A 21,767-nucleotide genomic window follows, 5' to 3' on the forward strand; every position below is an offset into this window, starting at 1 on the left:
ATAAAATAACAGAAGGCATCTCTCTGAGTCAGTCTCACCTCACCCAGCCAAGTCCACGCTCAGACTGTTCCAGCAGCGCAAGAGCACTATTGGAAAAATGCTGGCAGGGCATTCTGCAGCCCTATTCAGGGCTGGCAAATTTATACATTGTACACACACGTAAGATATTCCCAGCGTTAATTCTAATAAAACAATCTATATCAGAAAAGTAGTTTTCTAGGGACACTACTACGTGTCCATACATGCTTGCATGATCTTTATCCAAAATAGCCAAACCAGTTAACACTCTTGTCTTCAGTGGCAACATTCTCAGACATGCCATTATGAAATAGGCAGCTCAGCAACAAACATCTAGAACTGAATAAATATCTCCCAGATTAATAATCCAAATTTTGGCTAGGTCTTATTTAGAGACAGCTAGTTCTGTAATGGGGTGTATTTCACAAATGCCAAAACCTTGAAATTCTGAGTCTGTAGGAATTAGCATGTAGGATGCCGGAGAACTCCGTGACAGTGTTTCTTTCTCTGGAGGCAATCTACGAAAGGAAGAAGAAAGTGGCAGGCAAGCTAAAGGAGAGGCTGGGAGCTGCCCTAAGAGGAGTGCCTTCAGTTACAGGTTACTGAACTCACTTAGGCTTCCTTCACATAACCGTTTTTCAGAACAAATACTACCTTCCACACAAACGCCAATGCAGCAGTTGAAAATGTGAACGTTCCCAAGACTCTGATGGCTCAGGAAATTTCAGACAGAGTAGCCAGACACTAGGCGATGCAAAAACTGCCAGCTCAAAAAAAGCCTGTTTTTTCTTTCTGAAAGTGTGCATTAGAGCAGAGTGAGAACGTGCGTGCGTGTGTGTGTGCCCGAAATATTTGCTCAGGACAGCCTCCTTGCCATCAGAGGTTGTTAATTTTATATTTCGTATAGTCTGGCAGCTTAGCACACAACCACAAAGCAGCAGTTGTTGAGGGCTTTTTGTTTGTTTGTTTTACAATTATTTCACATATACGCATAATGCTACCACAGAGTTTGGGGTATAGTTCCCTTTGGTTTGGAGGGCTGCATTTTATTTTTATTTTTTAAGTCAACTTTTTTCACACTTAACCCTCCAGAGCTCCTAAGTTCCAGAATGTTCACAGCAAATGCCTAACTTAGGGCAGAGATTCATTACAGATCATTTCGTTAACCTTTTAGAGGCAGCTATCATTTCTTGATATCGGTTTTATCTGCAACTGCATTTATTACACGCCTGGCAAGCACTGGTTGTATTGTCCACTATTCCTCATCAGACCTGTCTTCTACCTTTTAATTTTGGGAACACGAACACCACTTTTAGTCTAAAGAAGCGGAGATTTCTACTTGCAGGCACAAAAATGCACAGCCACGTGGCTAGATTTATGTTCTAAAACAGGTGCTACACTAGAATGCTCATATTAGGGGACTAACAAAGAGTCAGAAGTTAAAACCATGTATTTCCAGTGCTTCCTATTTAGAAAAAAAAAAGTCTCAGTGATCACTGAGTTGTAGCCCTTTCTCACTCCAATCCAAGCAATAGCTCAGGAGTAGATCTTGGGGAAAGAATAATAATTTGTGAAGTTCTGAATGTAGTGATATTCACTCAGACTGCTAAAATACAGTAAGAAAAGCCGAGGTAAATATTCAAAGTCATCCTTCACAAATTATGGGCCACATAATTGTTATCCTAAGCCAGAAACCTAATACCATAGTTGTATATTCAGAGATAAATCATTCTTTGGTAAGATGTTATGACTGCAAGTCACTCTTTCCACTTCCAGTGGAAATTACAGTGATCTGTAATTAAGCCTATGCAAGGACAGCAAAGGATGAAGCTAGAGCACTTAGACAACTTTTCTACTTTGTTATGCAGCTAAGAAGCTTCCTTCAGTTCTCATTCACAAGTCTGGGGTGAAATTATAACGACTCAAAGCAACATAACTTCTTAATGATCGGCAATTCCTCGTGGTGCACCCACCCGTGTAAAAACCATCATTGCTACCCTAAGATAATTCATAGTGCCTGGGCAGAGGATTCACACGAGTTCAGAAATGCACTATGACAAATAGTTAACTGACACTGTGCCTATGTAACTCTCACCTGCAGACCCTGCCCTGAAAGAACTAAGGAATTGTACTCGTGCGCTGACAGTCAAATTGATCATGAGACCCGTTCTCTTCATCTACTATTAAGTTTTTATAATGTATCTCTTTTGAAACAATAAATTCTTAATGCGGCTCATACCCTAAACTGAACGAGTATGTTTTATATTTGAAAAAAATTGGCAAGTAAACCTGATGTCAATTCAACAGAAAATCATGCAATAACCCATGTGGCAACGTCAGTGACCAGAAAGGGGCACGGGACATACAAAAGGAACTACAATTTGAACATGCTGCGAGTCCCCTTCATTGTCAGTGGCTTTCCTTTGAGCAACATTTTTAGGAGAGAGTTTTCCCTATTTAGAGCCACAAGCTTTTAGAGTCCAGTTTACAAGGGAAAGCTCTCAAAGTAAGCATCTTCTCCTCCCCTCCTCGGCTTTACATAGGCAAAAGCCTACTCAAATAAGGCTGAACTTCCTCTTTTCAAGATGTGGAATACGTATTTGTCCCAACCCCGAATCTACAAAAAACCACAGAACTCCATGAGTTCCTAAGTTTCCCCAAGTGACTTGTACTTTGAAGAAAAATCCCAAGTGCTTCACCGATTATTGCTGAAAAGTACTTATCACAGCCACATTTCCCTTGTTCCAGCTTCCTGTGTATCATGCTCTCAGGTTCAAAGTCAGCAAGGTGGGAAACCGCAGCATCTAATTTCTCCCTCTAGACCATCTGAATGATATTCATGACCACCTTCACAGAACACTTGCTCCTCTTCCAAGCGTTGGCAACTGTCCCTCTCTGTTATAAACTTGTATTATGTACTTGGCTAAATCATCATCCCTCCCTTTGATGATGACTTTGAACATAAGTGTAAAGACACCTCTTGACTAGACTGGAATACACGCACACAGAGTGATCTCTTCTCACAAGTCAGTGTCGCCACTACCCTCAGAATTGTGTTCCACCTACTGTGATCCTCTCCCAAGACACAGCAAATATAAAAATGAACATAGGGTTCTAGCAGGGCACAAGCAACTATCATCTGATTTCTGCTAAGGTACCTTTACAGACAGGGTATTAGGCTGCACTGGCCCATCTGAACACTCACGAGAGAGCGCGACGTCATTCCCACTGTCTTTTCAGGATCATTGCTCCCCAGGCTTTTCTTCTTTCTATGCACAGGTCTGCAAAAGAGTATTTTCCCTGCTTTCTCAAGTATTCTACCTTCTTCTCTCCCTTTCAATTTTATATCTGTTGTGGGTTTTGCTAGTTTTTTGGGGGTTGTTTTTTTCCCCGAAACTCAGAGTTTCAGACTTTGTAGTTGTTCCCTTCTCTGGCCTGGGATTCACAACCCGGTATAATTCACCTCTCACTCCTCTTCCATTAAGTGGGCAGCTGACACTAGATCTCTCAGTTCAACACAGAGTATTTATATATTTTGAAGTCTTAAGCAAATTAAGACTTCACCTTCTCAAATACAGTGATGATAAAAAAAATCTCGATCTTGTAGGCCTATTATCCCTTTGTATTTGACACTCAGTAGAAAACAACAGTAAGGTGATCAAAGCGAAGATTAGCACAGACACCAAGGCACATACATATATGTAATTTACTCTCCCCCTTCCTCTGTTAATGCCAATTTCCAACCGAAGCCTGGCCTGCAAGCCTAAAATTTACATTCCCCCACAACATAATAGCTTGCAAACCAATTCAGCTTCCTGCTTAATCAACCGCTAAGCCAGCACTCCCTCAACTATTTAGTCCTACTCGTTTTTCAAGAGAACACAAGTTTATGCCTCACTCCCAATGCAATTAGCATATTGCGACGCTGCAAACAGAAATAGCAGACTTGCTCTTCCTCACATACTAAGTATCTCTCGCAGCTTCCGAAGGAGAAAGAAGGGCTCCCTGAAGTATGGGAAACTATTCGTTATGCTCATTACCTACCTGCTTTTTTCACTGGACAGCAAGTCTGGCATCCTTGGCTTTCAGTACATTAATGCCAAATCAAGTTTAACTGTTTTTCCAGGTGAAGTCAAAGGATGTAGCATACAAAGGTGAATTGACACAAGAAGATACAGTTGATACAAAGGAACTATAGATGAAAACTATATAGAGCAATTATAATTTTGGCTCTTCAACACTTGTTGGCTAGTGAAAAAACCCAGGGCTTTTGACCTGTTATTTTATTCAATGTCAGAAATATGTTTATTTTGTGTCTCAAAATGCAATGAGACATCAAAAAATTATAATGGCAAACCCATGTTACCTAAACTGCCACCAACAATCATTCAAGAAAAGTTCTGCTTTTTAAATCGCTCCAGAAGCTTGAGATGAGATTGTGACAGGAACCGTGGAACTTTGCATACTACCCCGTCTTCTTCCGCATGTATCTGTCAACTCAATCCTTGTATACGGCTGCACTAAGTCTCAAGCTTTCCCAAGAAAAGACCAAACACAAAAAGTCGTCATTCTATTTATGGCATCAAGACCCAAGGCACTTCTTACTTTATACATTATATGAAAAATGGAGTTATTCCTGCACTGCACATCACTATAAAAATGTGATGTTTTCCAGAGAGCTTAAAAAGAACCTACTGTGGTGGGGGCGGGGGACAGGATGGTGTTTGATTGGGGTTTTTTAACCAGTATTTTACAAGATGTGAAATTTCCAACATGTTTTACATAGTTTTATGTAGCTTGCCTTCAGTGGTGCACAGGGTGCTGTGAAGGTAGATCACAGTAACCACAATTCTTCATGCCAGACTGATTGAGCCCCAAAATTGCATGACTGTGGGGTTCACGGGTGGCCTAACCCAACACTGCTCTAAGGACACGATAGGGGCAGACAGCATGGAATAGGATTTGGGAAAGAAACATGTTTAAAAGCTCTGATGGGAAACAAATTCTCAAACATTATAGAAAATTTCAGTATTAGATCCCTTATGGTTGGGAAAAGTATCTCTCAGCGTACCATGCCTTCCTACATGCTGCATATCCCCTAGGAAATCCAGTGAGCTGCCTACCACAGAAAAAGACGGGTCAAAAGGTAAAGGATGAGCGTTGTCCTTCAAAAATGCCTACACTTGTGGCAACAAAACACACCTTAATGTTTCTGCAGAATCAAACTCTGCTGAATATCTTTTGACTTTCCCACCTCAAGCTTAAGGAGTGTTTCAGTCAGAACTGAAACGAAGTTATTTGACATGTGTGCCGGAAGAGTTATGGTGTCCAACAGAGGTGTTGCTGATGGCACAAGGTTCAGATTACCGAGAAGACAGGAAATACTTTTAGGCACTGAGGAAGTTCTGTCCCAAAGGCAAGCAAGTGGATGGCAACACTCCAGAATACAACAGCAGGCATGTTATGCGATACCTCCGATGAAGATCTGGAGATACTGTGAGCAGAGCCTGAACGGGTACCGGCAAAACACACTTTGTCTCCCCTGTACCTTCACCTTTTCAGCAGACCTTCACCTCCTTAAGAACTTGGCACTCTCTACCATACTAAACTTCATGTTTTTAATCAGGCAAGAAGGGATAATATTTTATTTGTTTTAAATGCACTTATAGCCCTGGATAAGAGAAAGTATCAAGCTAAAACACTGAAGTAAATATTCATGGGAGTATGTGCCAAAAACCTAAGTGAAAGGACATACAGACTTTTCCTAAAATTACTTTTTCCTACCATGACTCTCTAGTTCTATGGGTTCTCCTGAAAAAATGACTTACAGATGGTACATATCTTTAATCTGCTCCTCTCCCCAAAACAGTAAGCATCTGGCATGCCTACTGTTTAATTACACAACAGGCTCATGCAGGAGGAAACATTTTCAAGCCTGGAAGCTTATGCTCAAACTCTGATTATACCCAGTAGCAGGAGCTGTTCACACTCAAGAAAAAAAGTTTTCAAACGGCAAGAAAAACACTATTAACACACAGCAAGTGGATACTCACGAAGTTTTTATATGCGTGAAAACAAGCACGTTAGAATGTGAAGAGGCTGACACAATGCAAAGTTTACAAGAAACCGTAGGAGAATTTTGTTAAATTGTTGACCACCGCTGATCATAAACACGAAGACTCAAGCCACAAAACAGCCCTAGTTTATTCTGGAAAGCAATATAGTCTGGCTGCATCTCTGGATTTTTAGGCATATACCGAGTTAAAGTAGACCTCAACTATTATTCTAACCATCTTCAGAAATACATATTAAAGTAGTTCACCTGTAACTTTTCTATTCTAGTTCCTAGGATGCTCCTCTGCTTCCTATAATGCTCCTAGGAAGACTGACACCCCAAATTCTTTAATCACTGAATAGTGCACTCCCTCTGCTGGCACAGCACAGATGTCACACCTCAGCAGAAGCACTCTACTGATTACACTAATCTCTAGCTAAGAGGTCTATGCATTACAACACTTCTTCACATTTACGCCCGCTGTAGCCATGCTAACATTAAAAAAAGTCTGCTAAATGACTTCCATAAGAGAAACTTTCAGAGGTGCCCATTAATAACTGACTTCCCTGACGAAAGTCTTGCAGGAGTGCAACAGGACACCATGGGCCCACAATCCTCGGTCAACTAAAAATCAGTGCTCATCAGGTTAGCAGTAATTTTCCAGGTGAAAATGTCTGAAGACTCACTGTTGTAGCTTTCCTAACTCTGCAACAAGCAGTTCTAAGACGTCAAATAAAACACGCACACAAAAAAGCGAGAGTTAGCAGCAGCAAGCTGACATTACCAATCCCATTCAGTCACGCAAGGGTTGCATTTTCACTGTTTGCCTATGTTTTAATAAGGTGTGAAAATCTTACAGAAGCATTGTTTTAAGATGCTCTGTGCCTCCTCACATGGAAACAAAACACCTACGGTTCAGACTCCCTGAGAGCACCGTACTAGATTAATTTAGTACTTAACCTAAGCAGAACAGCTGCAAGAAAGTCAGATCTTTCAAGCCAACTTTGAAACACCTACTATTTTGGCTTTGCAGCAAAAGGTTAACTCTCAGTTACTGGAGATACAGGTTTTGTTATGCATAAGAAGAGAAAGTTAAGGTTTAGCAGTGAATAATCACAAGGAGTTTCTTCAGGACTCACATCAACTATTTGTGTCGTGTAAGACACATGTTACCGCTGTTACTGTTGCCCATTTTAAGCTTTGAAATGCCAGGACAAAAATCTGGTTTTTGAATGGGCCTCATATTAATAAATAAGAGAGCAGCCATATGTTTTAGCCTGAAGTCGAGGTTGATTTCTTCCCAGTAAAGGCTTCAGTCTAAATATCAAAAGGAGAAGATAATTTTACTTCAAAAGTTAGTGAACACTTCTGTGACTTGGTTTTCCTTCTTGCTCCTATTTTGCAGAAAATATTTAAGTGCTTTCTCACTACAGTGTACAAAAAGCCTTAGGTACACAGAGAGAAAGGTTGCCTGCCCCAGGAAACACAGATACAGGTGGAAAAGAATAAATGATTTACAAGAAGGACTAAAATGACAAGCATTAAGTGTTGTTTTGTGTACATACTTTTTTAAATAGCTAATAGGTATCTTTGCAACAAGTGGTATTTCACACAACCACCACAACAGTCTGATACAACAATCATAACCTCTGGGTTACTACAAGATGAAAAAGTGAACCTGTGGCCCAACAGGTGAAAGTACTTGCTTCAGACAACTGAATTTTAATTGCTTATTGGTTTTGAATTAAGACATCAGGAACAAGTGTTGGTAACAGAGCACTTACCTTACAAACAGCCATGATGTTAATGTTGATCATTTTGTCAATGGTCTGCAAAAAAACAAAAGTTTTGGGTTTTGGTGTTTCAAGTTATTTGATCAATATTTACACACCCTCTGGGTTATAAGTGACAGGGTAAATTCATCCTTACACACTTATACATCACCTTCACTCCTTGCCTTCCTGCTTAAGTATCAGGAGCAGCAACAGACTTCCAAAGCAAAGTCTGCGAATTGTTCTTGTTCATGTTTTATTTCTGATTAGGGACTCATACCAATAAAGAACAACACAGATGTATCACATTGACACTGCATTTCCTAACGCTATTTGCAATACTTATGAACTTTAATAAATTCTGCTATTTTAGACATGAATAGATATAAATATTATGAAGCTTAATTGAAGGTGCAACAAAACCCAGATATGTTTATCGATAGAGTTAGCGGCAGGGGTTTTGGAAACAAAATCATGCACTGGTGGAAGTGTTCATAGTCAGAGTTTTCAAAGTACTCATGCAACCAAGACTGTCGCTATGTTACAGTTACAAAATGTCTAGAACTATCGTATTTAAGTTTCATAACAGTGCAATGGAATACGCAGCTTCCATTCATGAAGTCACCTGCCTCCCTTTCCTTCAGTCACTTAAGAACCTCCTCCCCACAAGCTAAAGCAGCTCAAGAAGAGCTGCCAGTTGAGACCACAGACAGGAGTGGAATTCAGATACTGACCCCAGACCATCTCTCTGAAACAGAAATATGAAATGAAGAAGCAGGGACGAGTGTAAGTCGAAAACAACACAAAAACCATCACCTGAACTGTGTTACCTTGCTTATGTAAGTCTCTTAGCTTTTTAAACCCTTAATTCTAATCAGAAAACCTTGTTATATGAGTACCTTAACCAAACCTAAATACTTTTTGCCATATTCATTAAGCATTTAGTACTAAAAATGAGAACACTAGAAGGTAATGTAAAAGCACTTACTTTATCCAGGTCTGGAACATCAAGAAAATATTCAGGATAAATGTATGAAATTCCCACATTGTTAACTGAAATGAAAGCATGAAGTTTTAATTAGATTGCTTGGATGCCCTCTAATTTCTAATGCTCTGATTAATGACAGTTTTCGATACTCTTAAAATGTAGCATTTAAAACATTCTAACCCCTTTAGCCAAGTTTCCTTAACTGTAAACATTAAGCTGTAAACTGTAATTTCCTCTAGTGGGAGGTGTCCCTGCCCATGGCAGGGGGGTTGGAACTAGATGATCTTTAAGGTCCCTTTGAACTCTAACCATTCTATGATTCTATGATAAATATACTTGTGCACACACAAGTGGAACGTGAGAGCGAATACGCAAGGCATTTTGGACATGTAAATGCTAATTCTCCAATTGTTCAAAAGCTGGCATATTTAGCACATTGTACGCGCCTTCCACAGCGCGGGGGGAGAACGTTTCCTCTTCTAGAAATGTCAGAAGTGTACGAGCGACATTGCTGCAACAGGGAGGCGCAGTCACAGAAAGGCAGTTTCGAGCCAAAGAAACGCTCTCAGTGTCCGGCAGGGGCACATTCAGTGAAACTGTTTTAACGGGTTTTTTATTTTTTTTTTTTTTTGATAGCTAAATAAGTGAAATAAAATACAAGAGAGCGTCCTGGTAAGTCTCCCCAACACTCCTCCGGCCAGTCGCTCCCTTCCCCGGGCGTCCCGAGGGCTGGGGGTCACCCATCGGGCTTGGGGACAGGCAGCGTGACCCGCCTCAGCCCAGCAACTCCCGCGGGGGAAAGCGACGGGCCGGCGGCCGGGAGCGGAGGGGGGTGTCCGTCGGTCGGTCGGTCGCTCGGTGCGTGTGTCGGTCTGTCGCCGCTCGGTGCGTGTGTCGGTCCGTCGGCAGGTGGCGGCAGAGGCCGGGCGGCGGCGGCCGCGCCCGCAGCAGCGCCGGGCGGGCTCGGGGCGGGGGGCAGCGGCGGCGGGGCGAGCTCCCCGCGCCCCCCCTTCCCACGGGCATTATCTGCCTGTAGAATGAGGGTTTCTGGTTTGCTGTCGCTGCCCACTCAGGGACTCGTTACATCTGCAGAATCTTTCCCCCGTGGCAGCGTTTAGAATTAACCGAGAGAAGGTATTAATTACTTAAACCCAATTTATTATTCCCCGCCCCCCCCCCCCAACACTAGCAAGGTTTTATTCTCAGACATGAAGCCAATATCCATTTTCCCCAACACAAGTAGGGGAAAACTTATAATACCGTCAGAAAACAACGCCGCTCTGCAGCCTCGGCTGCTTCAAACTTAATAAAGCATATTGATATGGAGAGGAAAAAAAAAAAAAAAAAAAAAAAAAAAAAAAGGCAAGCAAATGGGATCTCCGTTTCCTAAGTATCTGTTGTTCATCTTACGCAAGTGAATCGTGTGACATTTGGTTGCTGTGGCAACATTTTACATTTATATAGTGTCTTACACCCCAGAGAATCCCAAAGTGCTATGTATGCTCAACGGCACTGCGCACCTCCAGGGGGGAAGAAACACCGTCAAAAGGCACCAATGCCTTTTTTTTTTTTTTTTTAAATAAAATAGCCCCTACACCTGTGCCAAAACCTATCATTTTAACATCCAACCTGAAAGATATTGAAGTGCGAACAGGGATGCAGGACACGCAGGAAATACGCAGGAGAGATTCTGGCAAAGTGCACAAACTTCATTCAGAGATTCCACTGAATGACAGCTCTTGTAGCCCAGATCTCTGTGTATTTATGGAAACCCTTTGTTCGCTAGTCATGTTGTGTGTTTCAAATTTTTAACTTTTAGATAACCTTTAAAAATACAGGAATTGAAGAGAACAGGGAGCTGGGCAAATTCCCAGCAGACATTTGCTATGTTTAGAAAGAGAGAAAAGTTTTGAAAAGGAAGAAGGTCTAATCTTGCTATTGCGAGAGCAAGCCAGATTTTTTCCTTTTCATCCTAAAATAAACAATTTTTCAGTCCATCTCTCTGGAATGGATTTTGGCTATGAACTGTGGCAGGGTTTTTGGGGACTAACCTTGTTATTCTCTCCAAGTTTAGAATATTTATGTGATTCCTGCTACAGAGACAACAGCACAAAATTCACACCCCTTACTGCAAACTGGGTCCCCACTTTTGTACCCTTCCCCTTTCAGCAATCATTTTCTATCAGATCGTACTTTGCTGCAGTTTGGAAGAGAACATTAACAAAATTAGTTTTCGCTTTGTACAGGCATATTTTACCTATCGAAACAACAGGGTAAGATACTGTCCAGCTAAAATGCCTTCCGAGAATCGCAGCGATTTAAGAACAGCAAAAGAAAGATTTCCCACCTCTGCTTGTTTAACATATTGCTGTAGCTAGCACATGTTCGAAGTCACTGACAGACGCTGTTTTGAACACACAGCAAAACATTATGCAAACTCTTTTAGCCTTCGTACGTGGGTGAGAAGAAGCTTCCAAATAAGAAGTTTACAGGGATTTCAATCTGTAAGTACTTTAGTTAGACTCTCTGCAACTATATAATCAGAAGCTCTATCTTGAGCAGTGTATGTGGAGACTCCCGTGTCTCTAAGTATAAGGCTAAAAAATAATCAGCATCGATCACTGGCAACTGTGCTGTGCTACCAACGCCTCTCACGCCTACCGTACCAGACGAGACCTGAAAGAAGAAAATATACTGAAACCTGAGAATTCAATCCTTATGGCTGTTCTCATTTAAACCCATGTTTTCCCCTCATGCAAACATCAAAAACGCAGATCAGCAAAAGCTATATTCCAGATTACAACAAATGCTACAGAATTTAAAATATAAGGCACTGAAGTATAAATTAATTGCCATAAAAAAATAAATTAAGATGCGGTCTTTCTGGAGTAGCCACGATCTGTATTGAAAAATTACACTGGCAAGTGGTTTCTATTAATACAGCTATATCTGGGGAAAAGAAAAAAACCTAGATATCGTGTAATCTGATGAGCCCAAGCACGGGATTTACTAAAACTGCTAGTGATTAGTTAGAAGAGAGATTTCTGTAAACCTGCACTGGCAATGGTTGCAAGGAAAAAAAAAAAAAGTGGAGGAACTCAGCGAGAGAATACACAACTCCAGAGCATTTAGTTGCTATTTTTACCGTGTTTTTAGTCAAGGTGCTCATGCAAATAAAAGCAAGAACCGGGCTCTGTCTGAGGAACGTGCTTGTTTTCCTGTAATAAGCTTATACAAAATTTGAGACACATTCACTGCTTTGGCATCCACTTTGATCAAGACTATAGAGAGCCAGATTGTCATGATTTTGTGCATCACCATAACCTTATCACAGCCTAAGAAATAATAGAACCCCTTCCAGTGCGGACACATACCTCACACAGTAAAAGGTCTGATGGTGTTTTGAGACATTGAAGTGATACACTATTCTGCAGCAAGTGCTACGTGACAGGCAGCTTGCAAGCCTTACATTCCCTGCGTTGATTTTGACAGGAGATATTAGAACAGACATTAATTTTAATCGTCAAAGTTTCTTTGGAACTTATTTCCTTTAGAAACAAGAAACACAGCATCCACAGCTTTGCAAAGACTACTCTGCACAAAACACATTGTTGGCAGTTGCAGTTACTCCAAGGGATTTGAATTTTCATAGCCATTAAATATTGCATGTCACAAGTTGCATGTACTCAAATCTGTGAGAAGTATCAGGGAACATTCTGGGCTTTATCCTTTAATGTTGTTTTTTTAACTGAGTTTTTATGTACTCTATTTTCTTGGGGATTATTTGCAGACATCATACAACAAGATCCATCTATTAGCAACAAAGTTCGTATCGTATATCATCATGTGTGTAACAAGTTTATTTTGAAATACGCTTCTTTTAAAAAGAAAATTCTAGCTCTAATTACTGCACTTCAGGTTAGTAAAACTAATTTTGCATTGAGAAGCAGTTTATCAAATGGCATATACCAGTAGATGTCCGAGTCATACGACTTTATGAAATTTCATGCCTTACGTTTAACCACCGCAGGCTCTCATCCCCATATTGAGTAACTGTAAAAGTACAGGATAGGCACGGGTGTATGTGCTTCCAAGGAAAGAATCAGAAAACTGATAAGAAACTGCCTTTACACCACCGTTGAGAAAAGATTCGGGTAGACTGCTGTTATGTTTAAACTCTTCTTAAGTTGTGATAAACACCTTCTTGAAATCACCTTAGTTCTACAGCTGACAAAGTAACTGGATGGGTCACTGTGTTTTTTCAAGGACTACCACACCACCCACACTCCTGCAATATCCCGGACCATACTCGGGCAACGTTGTGTTGCTACCAGCAAAAGAACCAACATGACCAGAACACACTTCAGACTTTTGAAGCAGGAACCAGTTGCTTGATGCTATGTTGTAATGATTAAATTTCAACAGCTCCATAATTAAAAGTTAATGGTTCTCCCACAGGACTCTACCGCTAAGCTGAATCTAAGTACGTGGAGCCTGCTTTGGTTTTAAGACAGCATTAGGTCAAGTCACTGTGCACGCAGTCACAAGCTAAAGAGCATTTAGCAATCGCAGAATAACACATTGAAAACCTTCAATAAGCATCACAATTCCTGTAACCTAAGCACACGTGCAGGCACCATCTCGTGCAGTGTACCAACAGGAAGTTACAACACATACCGAGCATGCAGCAACAGAGTTTTAGTCAGGCAAACATCAGCTTTTGTGAATTGGTTTCAGTAAACTTCAATATGGGAAAAAAATTAGTCGGCATGTCAAGACGGAACACCACTATGAAAGATTTAGATCAGATACAAACCTAAAACACCGATCTCCAGGCCTTCCAATCCCGCTTTGATTCTACTGTAAATATCTTCTCTCTCTCCAAAGTCTGCCACAATGACTTTTGTTTCCACTTTGTAATTCTCCTCTAGAGAAAAAAAAAATGTTTTTAAAAGTTAAAGTTTAAAATAGCTGAATTATGAGATATGAAGAATATTTCAGTCATTATGTTTTTAAGAAAACATTACGGTAAGTAGCTAATACCACACATTAACATTTTCACCCTCCGCAATAGGAATCTTTGACTTTTAACATAACCACACAAGAAGTTTGCGACATTAAGGTACTTCTGGTGAGAACGTAAACTCTTAAATGATCCAGCATTTTTTTTGTTAGGGACGGTGAAGATGGCAAGGAAATGAGTTATACGGGTTTGCACCTAGTAAAAAAAAAAAGGTAGAAATCTGAAAATGCACGTACACAATGGTGTTCAAGTGCAACTTAGGCAGAACGCTTTTTTCCAACTTAAGCCAAATGGTAAATAAATCGCTTCAGACCAAGCAAAACAATTCTTTATTGCCCTCTGTTTCCATTCTCACTTCTGGTGCCAGAAAACTTTTTGAATATTTAGTATTTTGAACATAAATCAAAAAGGGAACGTGTGGGTGAACAAGAGCAGAACTTCAAGTTTAATCATCCCAAAAACGTTCTGATATGCTGTCATCTCCATCCTTAACAGAACAGGAAAAATACATGCAGTCAACTACATTTTGAAATAGAAAAAGAAGGCAAGTATTAAAAATACTTCACATAAAAGGCAATTCTGCTTCCATCAAGCTCAATTAATTACATCGAATTAAGATCAGCACAATGTCCTCTCAGACTTCGAAAGAGCAGAACAGTAGCTTAATATCGCAGCATCTCGGTTTTGCTGCACCTGAGTCCCACCCCAGCGCTCCTTCAGGAACCTGTATACAGCTGGAGAAGGATTTTGCAGCACTTTGCCCCCACAGCCATTCACAAAAGCAGTGCCATGTTAAAGGAAAAGAATCATTCACAAAAAGATTAGAAACAGCCAGATTCCCATGATGCTCCTTCCCATTCAAGGGAAAGCCGCGACTCCCATGATCCTGCCGTCCATTCATGCAGAATCATGAATCTCCTGAACTCACTGGTTTGCTGGCTGCCTCCCCTCCCCCCTCCCATAGCCCTAATGGCAGATGAAATTATTTCTCCTCCTTTTCCCCCCTCCCCACCCTCAACCTCTTCATCTCTCCTGAACAGCTGCATTGTTTAAAAATCCCCTGAGAGATGTTGCTATGTCAAATGACGACGTAAATAGCATTAAGCCCCTACTGCAGCAGCAGTCTTGTGATCGCGTCAGAAGAAAATCAAGTTCAACATTGGTGGGGGGGGTAGGGGGGTAGAAACAGTCTATTTTTGAACACAGCTGTTCTAATATTTAGCATACACGTTCAAGTTCTTACAGGACACTGAATTAAAGGCAGCGTTAGAGGCACATCGAATACGTGCAAGTGGACTGGGTGGGCAAAGCCCGAGTTGCACACTTCCGCACACATGCCATCTTTAACTATTTTGTGGGATCTGCAGCTGTCTTCACTGCCACTCGCAAGCTTCACGAAATGCGAGTTGTTTAAAGGACCCAAACACTGTCCTCACACATTTGCTCAGTTGGTACTGGCCTTTTCGTACTAAACGCTCTTTATTAAGATCGTTACCAATCTATCTTCAAAGCCTTTTGAAATCACCACAGGGCTACTTACTGAGATACGAAAAAAATATCTGAAGACCTAATACTATAAATAGAACAAAAATAAAAAGCCCTCACACCACTGTTCGTATAAGACTGCTGTTCGAACTTTTAGAAAATTAGCAAAGAGACATTACATTTAAAGTAGTTAAGCAATACACCTATGAAAAGATGCAGCACCCTTTGTGGACATAGGATGAGTAGTACAGTACATAAAAACATGTGAAACGTAGAAGACTGCCTACCGGTATGGCCAGAGGACACAGGCTTTGTGTGGTCGCTCGCTGCAAACATGTCAGACTGTCTTGCCCCAGCAGATGCCACCCACTGACCAAACCTTCCCTTCCCATTTCACACCAGTGTTCAGGTATCCTGTAACTTCTGCGTACCCCGTGTTCTCTCCCAGAACCTGTGGTAGGTGGGATGATCCACTACATCAGAGAAGACTAGGAGATACACATGATAAGATGGTTCCATGTCAAACAACGACGCAAATAGCATTAAGTCACTTCTGCGTAAGGTTGTCCTAGTAGTCAGAGCACAAGGTGCAGAGCAGGTGTGCTCTGCAAGAACAACGGAAAAGGGAATTTCCTTGATCTTAAGAAGAATTAAGATGTTCTGAAACAGATGGGCTAGAAGAGAGAGCAGCACACACCCTTGTTTTATCTGCCAAAAAGACACTGAGATGTAGCGTAACAGAGAAAGAAGCAAGTGTGCCATGCCCTAATCCAGGATTCTAGCAGCAACTGGGCTCTTGCTGTCCAAGAAGAGAAAACCTGAACCTCCTTAATGGAGCCTTCGGCTTGCAGACATGAGGAACGCAGGAGGCACAACAAGCTAAAGAAGGGTACCAGCCAGTTTTTGCAGTCAGCAGCTAGAAGATCTGCAAGTGCTGATACTATCTACCGGTGTGTCCAGCATTCCTGATGATATATTGAAAAGTGAATCTGATGTTTTGTCTTTGGAAGTAGTATTTCAAATGCTTCTTAGCGGGGGACTGAATGTTACACCACCACATTACCAATAGTTGTGCAGCTGTCAGTCATCACCTACCCATAAGGTCTCAAGGATGGGAAAGGAAGTTCAGCAGACCTCCTTCACGTTTCTCAACTCTGACACACCAGTGTTTTAATCATCTCATTTATAAAAGTCTCAGGTAAGATCAATATTGACCCTACAGGTAAGTTTTAACCTAAACTTGCACATGTCCTGTTAATTTACAGGGCCCGTTTGACCTTAGCAAAGACTTTGGGAATTTAGCAAGAGACTAACTATGCACAACAGTATCCTAGTAATCTAATAAAAGCAGACGTGATCTTCTACAACCATACCATCATTTGAAAAATAAGTTGTTGACCATAAACAAAGCCTCAACAAAACATCTTCACAGCTGTGGGAAGGCTGAATGAACCAATAGTCATAATGGTGATAGAGCAGGACGGTACAAGAAAAAAGGCAAAGTGAACTTTTGTAGAAGATATTGGGATGGATTCTTTTGAAGATCCAGATAGCAACCAAAGAACACAGTCGGACTGCAGAGGCACAGGCATGTCCCAAACCAACACCTATAGAAAAACAGTTGTCATACAAGCAAAGACACTAAAAAAAAAAAAAAACCAAAAAAAACCCAAAACACCACATTAGAAGGGGAATATAACTGAAAAAAGCATCACCTTTTTTCCACAGGTGGTAAAGAAGAACTGACCTCCTGAGGCATGTTCCCATTCTATGCATTCCTGCACAATACAGGATGCGACGGTCTGGAAACAAATAGGCTATTTAACCATATTCTTCACAGACACACCATCAGAAATACAAACACTTTTTTGGACAGTCCCTTGAAGAAAACACTACCTTTGGTATCCTCACAAGAGGACTCCAAATAGTGTCTCAAACTTGGTTAAGGTGCCACTATTCAAAATAAGCATAAAGAGATTTAAGCCATCATTCCAGGTCTGTCCAGATGTCCATCTATGCAAGTATTTGGTATTCTGTGGCAGACAGAGGAAAATGGTATAAAGAAGAAGGAAAAGTACATAATAATGTTTCCTCAATTTATTATCGCAAGCTCGAACAGTTTGTTGCTCAGAAACTTCCTGAGCTCAGTATGTCCACCCTGATGGTCTTCAGCCAACTCTTGCTACAGCTGTCCACCCAATCACTACAAATCCTTACATGTTTCCAGCACCCACACCACCTCACCGCTGCCACGTTTTTTGCTTTTGAACCTGCCAAGAGCAGAACTGACCAAATTTCCAATTCAATCCATTCCAATTGCTCCATCTGATATTTTGAACTGCCATCTCCTCTTCCTCGGTCATACCTCATAACAATGAGGGGGGGGGGTGTTTTTTGGGTTTTTTTTCCCCTCTTTCTCATTCCTGTCACTATGTATTGGTTGATACTGCACCGACATTTGGTTGTAACATTGAAGAGATAACTTACTTTCATTACTTCTCAATTTTGAGCCAGAGGACATGAAGATGTTAACATTTACTTGTTTTCACGTCTGTCTTTTTAGTTTCCTATGCATGTCGGACTGCTCCTATGCATCTCCTAGATATTTCAGAATATGAACCTGCCCCTTTCAGCTTTTACAAATCTCACCTTATCGAATTCCACAAGCAGAAGGAAAGTGGAATGGAGACAGCAAAAACAAAAGCCACCTCTATCCCACACCTTCTTTCTAAGGGGCCTCCACTATGATAAACTTTTAAATACCTTCACACTTTGAAAAGAAATGATGCATCATATTGTATGTCCAGATGTCAATTGTCTTCCTAAACTCTGGTTTTTAGTTTTTATACAGACATTGTCTAATGTTCACAGAAGTTCTTGCTAACAAACTTTATTAGAGACTCAGTTTGATGTTTTAAAATCAGAAACTAAATTATCAAGTTCAGGATGTTTATTAAAAGGATACTGCTGTATTCATACAAGATTTAAGTCCTCAAGAGTTCACAGGAAAATAATATCTGCTCTTACACAGATGTGACATTACTGTTTACTTGCAAATGCAAGAACGAAGGCTGCTAAAGAGCAGATTAAGCCCAAGAGGCCCAAAGGAGACCCCCAGTTCTACCTGAGGATGGAAGCAGTACTTCCAGAGGCCAAATGAAGTTAGTTTGAAGCCAGCAAGATCACAAGTGAGCGATGCTGCAGCACTGCGGGGGAGACGGATGGGGTGGGGGGGAAATACCGAAGGGAGACAGACTGGTGGAGCTGGAAACCTCACACTTCAGCAGGCAGGGAGCAGGCACGACCGAGGCAACAGAGAACGGAAGACAGAAAAGTAGAGAAAGGACTACTCAGCAGCAGAAGGCATGCCAGCACCCTCCCGAGAAACAGCTGAAAAGACGCAACGCTTACCTCATGAGTTCCCATCTATAAGATGGCTAGTTACAACCTCACTAGGTGAAGCAAAAGCTTAATTAACTCCAAAGGCCAGAGAGATGTCTGACTTAGAGGAAATGTATCCAGTGTCTTGTTATACAAGGAAAACACTAATCCAAGTGATCAGGCAAACTAGGGCACACCTTTGCTACTAAAAAGATTCAGGTGCGCAATAGCACCGCATTACTTAGAACACCAGAAAAAAGGATCACACTGGAATTAAAAGAAAAAAAAAGTGGAAAACTAGAAACTACAGTGAGCTACATCCTAAATAAAGGCTAATAAAGTATTGTAAAGTGGCTAGGAGTTAAGCATCTTAAAATTATTTTTTTTTGAAAGCTTGAAAATAATTCAAAGCAGCAGTAATTCAAAGCAGCAGTCCCTCTAAACTGAAATCTTAGTTGACAGGCTAAGAAAAAGCTAAGGAATTGAAGTTTTCAGACACAGACAAACTGGGCTTGGAAGAAGGTTCCCCCAGAGGAGTAACCTTTCGTACTCAGATGCGAAAGCAAACAAACGCTGGCTTGGTGGTCAGGAGCAGCAGTTTCTGTCAGGTAAACCGAGCTGTGACAGTGTTAAAGGCATCTGTGGCACAACGTCTTGCTGGGAAACTGGAAAACTAGACCTTTTTTTTTTTACTAGTATGTTAGTACTTGCACCATCTGTATCAAAGCAGTTGTCTACAGCAGCTTGAATTTGCACCAAGTACGTTGAAGCAAATCCAGTCAACTTTGCAACAGAGAGGTTCCGGAGATGAGGCCCACATTTTAAGCAGGTATTGGGAACAGTACATTAAAAACCTCTTGCTAGAACTGAAGCACGTCATCACTTTACATTCAAAGCCTCATATAAATATCGCCACCACAGTGATGTAGTATAAAGCAACTGCTTGCAAAAACACAAAAGAAGTCTCACTTGGTCTTTAGCTTCAGGATGGCCAGAGATGCAAGCAAAGCAGTAGGAAAAATAGCCCTCTGCTCTTCATCATGCAGGAGGGGAAAAAATTGTTTAAGTAAGGAGATCCAACTACATCCACAAATAAAGACGGCATCTTTCCAGTATCACTGAGTGGCAAAACTCACCCTAATCCAGTACCCTGGCCCCAGAGAGTTTGTAACCTTTCAATAAAGTGTAAGAGGCTGGCTGAGAGATGAAAGCAAAACATGAAAACCTTCGGCTTTTTAGTACTGTATCTACGCAGGGCAGAGATGAAGAAGAATTTAAGACTATACAGTGGCTGCAGATAGCTCTACAAAGTCTGTGGTTTTTTTTGAAGGGAGAGCCAATCCATTTTGGGAATGTATGCAATTTGGGACTCTCAGAGCTCACAGAAGTAGTACACCAAGTGTCACGTATGGCTGGAATCTGTTTTCCAGAAGGACAAAATACTTCGAGACTGGTGATGGCAGATTGTTATTACGCACTGATAGTATTCACCACCTAGACGCATGTTAAAGTCAGCCGGGTATAACAAGAGCTAGCTTTTTCTGATCATTTGTAGGGACTTAAGAATGCAAGGAATGAGCATTGCCCTTCAGCGGAATAGAGACCAGCTGTTAATTACAGTTCTAAGTTGCTCAATGAAATCCAAGATATTGAGAAAGAAATGTAAAATGAGATACAAACCTCTCTCCCCACCCCAAAATCAGTCACAGTGAAATACAGAATTAGCAGAGGAGCATACGGACAGTTATTAGGAGAAAAGAGCAGAAACCCTTCAGGAATCAGATCCCAGTAGCACCGGTAACAGATGGAGAAAAGGCGATCTAGAGCAAAAACTCTGGACCCTTTTGCCACATGAATTTTATTTATGTTTTGATTACCAAGTCCATAGAGAAACTGGACACCTAAAAGGCTAGCCTTTCTGAGGGGATGAGAGTTCCCATTCATGTCACTGTATCAACCCTCTTCCCAAATGACAGATCACACTTCTCATTTCTGCAGAAAAAGGAAACAAGAAAGAGGGGAGCCTGGAGAGCAGCACAGAAGATATGGGAGGGTCAGCGCTGAACCCTCCTCCGGAGGATGCTGCCCAGCAGAGACCCCGTGCAAGAGAACACGTGCCTTCAGAAGGGGAGCAGGTACGCAGCAACAGATAGGAGTAGGATTTTTATTACGATACTTAAGTTAAACGCATTTCTATAAAACTCTGAAGCGGAGTACTGGTAAACTAAGGCATTACAAAAGTTGAAGTTGTAGCTAAAAGGAAGCTCTGTTTGCACCTGGCTTGCAAAAGCAGTCTCCAGGTAGGGATGCTATATTGTACCAGTTTCTGCATAGCATAATGAAATGCCTGCCTAGAATTTAACAGAACTTGCTATGCTTCAACACATTTTTAAGAGCACATGTGTACGCACATGTGGTCAAGCACTAGGAATAGGTTGAGATTCCTTTCATTCAACTACACATGCAACTCTGCCAGGGAATTCCTTACACAAGTTCCACATGTAATTTCATAGACACAGCTTCCTTTAAAATAGTGAATATTTTAAAAATGTCATCATATATTAAGTGTAGAATGGATAAAAAAAGCCAGACCTTATTTAAAATGTTACAGTTCTCTTAAACAGCTTCAAGTTTCAATATATACACACATACACGAGTTAATTCCTCACTTCTCAGCTTTCAAAGACAACGCAGCAGAAGATGGATCTCCAAGCCAAAGTCCACAAAACCTTGAGCCACAGGGGACATTTAAGTTTTTAACATGTATACACAGTACTGTTACTCCAAAACATAGCAAGAAAACACGCTTTATTAATACTTGTCTCCATTTGCTCCTCTCTGACTCCCATTACGTCAAAACATATTACAGCTTCTAAGATACACTTACCAAGTCAGAAAAACATTCTTAGCAACACACAGGATCAATCAACAAGCCCATTCACCCAAATATTATGCTCAACTTTGTAAGCTTTCCTAAATCAAGCTTGTCCTAATTACAAAGCTAACTAAAAAACACAAAATCAAGCAGCCTATAAAAAACAGCTG

General features: G+C 41.0%; 1 protein-coding gene across 1 annotated transcript in view; it reads right to left on the reverse strand.

Moving 5' to 3' along the window:
- Positions 1-21,767, reverse strand: part of HSD17B12 (hydroxysteroid 17-beta dehydrogenase 12) — an 89,978-nt gene that overhangs the window by 20,635 nt on the left and 47,576 nt on the right. Inside the window, 3 exon segments of the mRNA XM_063332706.1 lie at positions 7,858-7,902; positions 8,834-8,898; positions 13,650-13,760. Of these exon segments, the coding sequence (XP_063188776.1) occupies positions 7,858-7,902; positions 8,834-8,898; positions 13,650-13,760 (221 nt within the window).

The sequence above is a fragment of the Chroicocephalus ridibundus genome, chromosome 4, assembly GCF_963924245.1.
Source record: "Chroicocephalus ridibundus chromosome 4, bChrRid1.1, whole genome shotgun sequence".
NCBI lineage: Eukaryota > Metazoa > Chordata > Aves > Charadriiformes > Laridae > Chroicocephalus > Chroicocephalus ridibundus.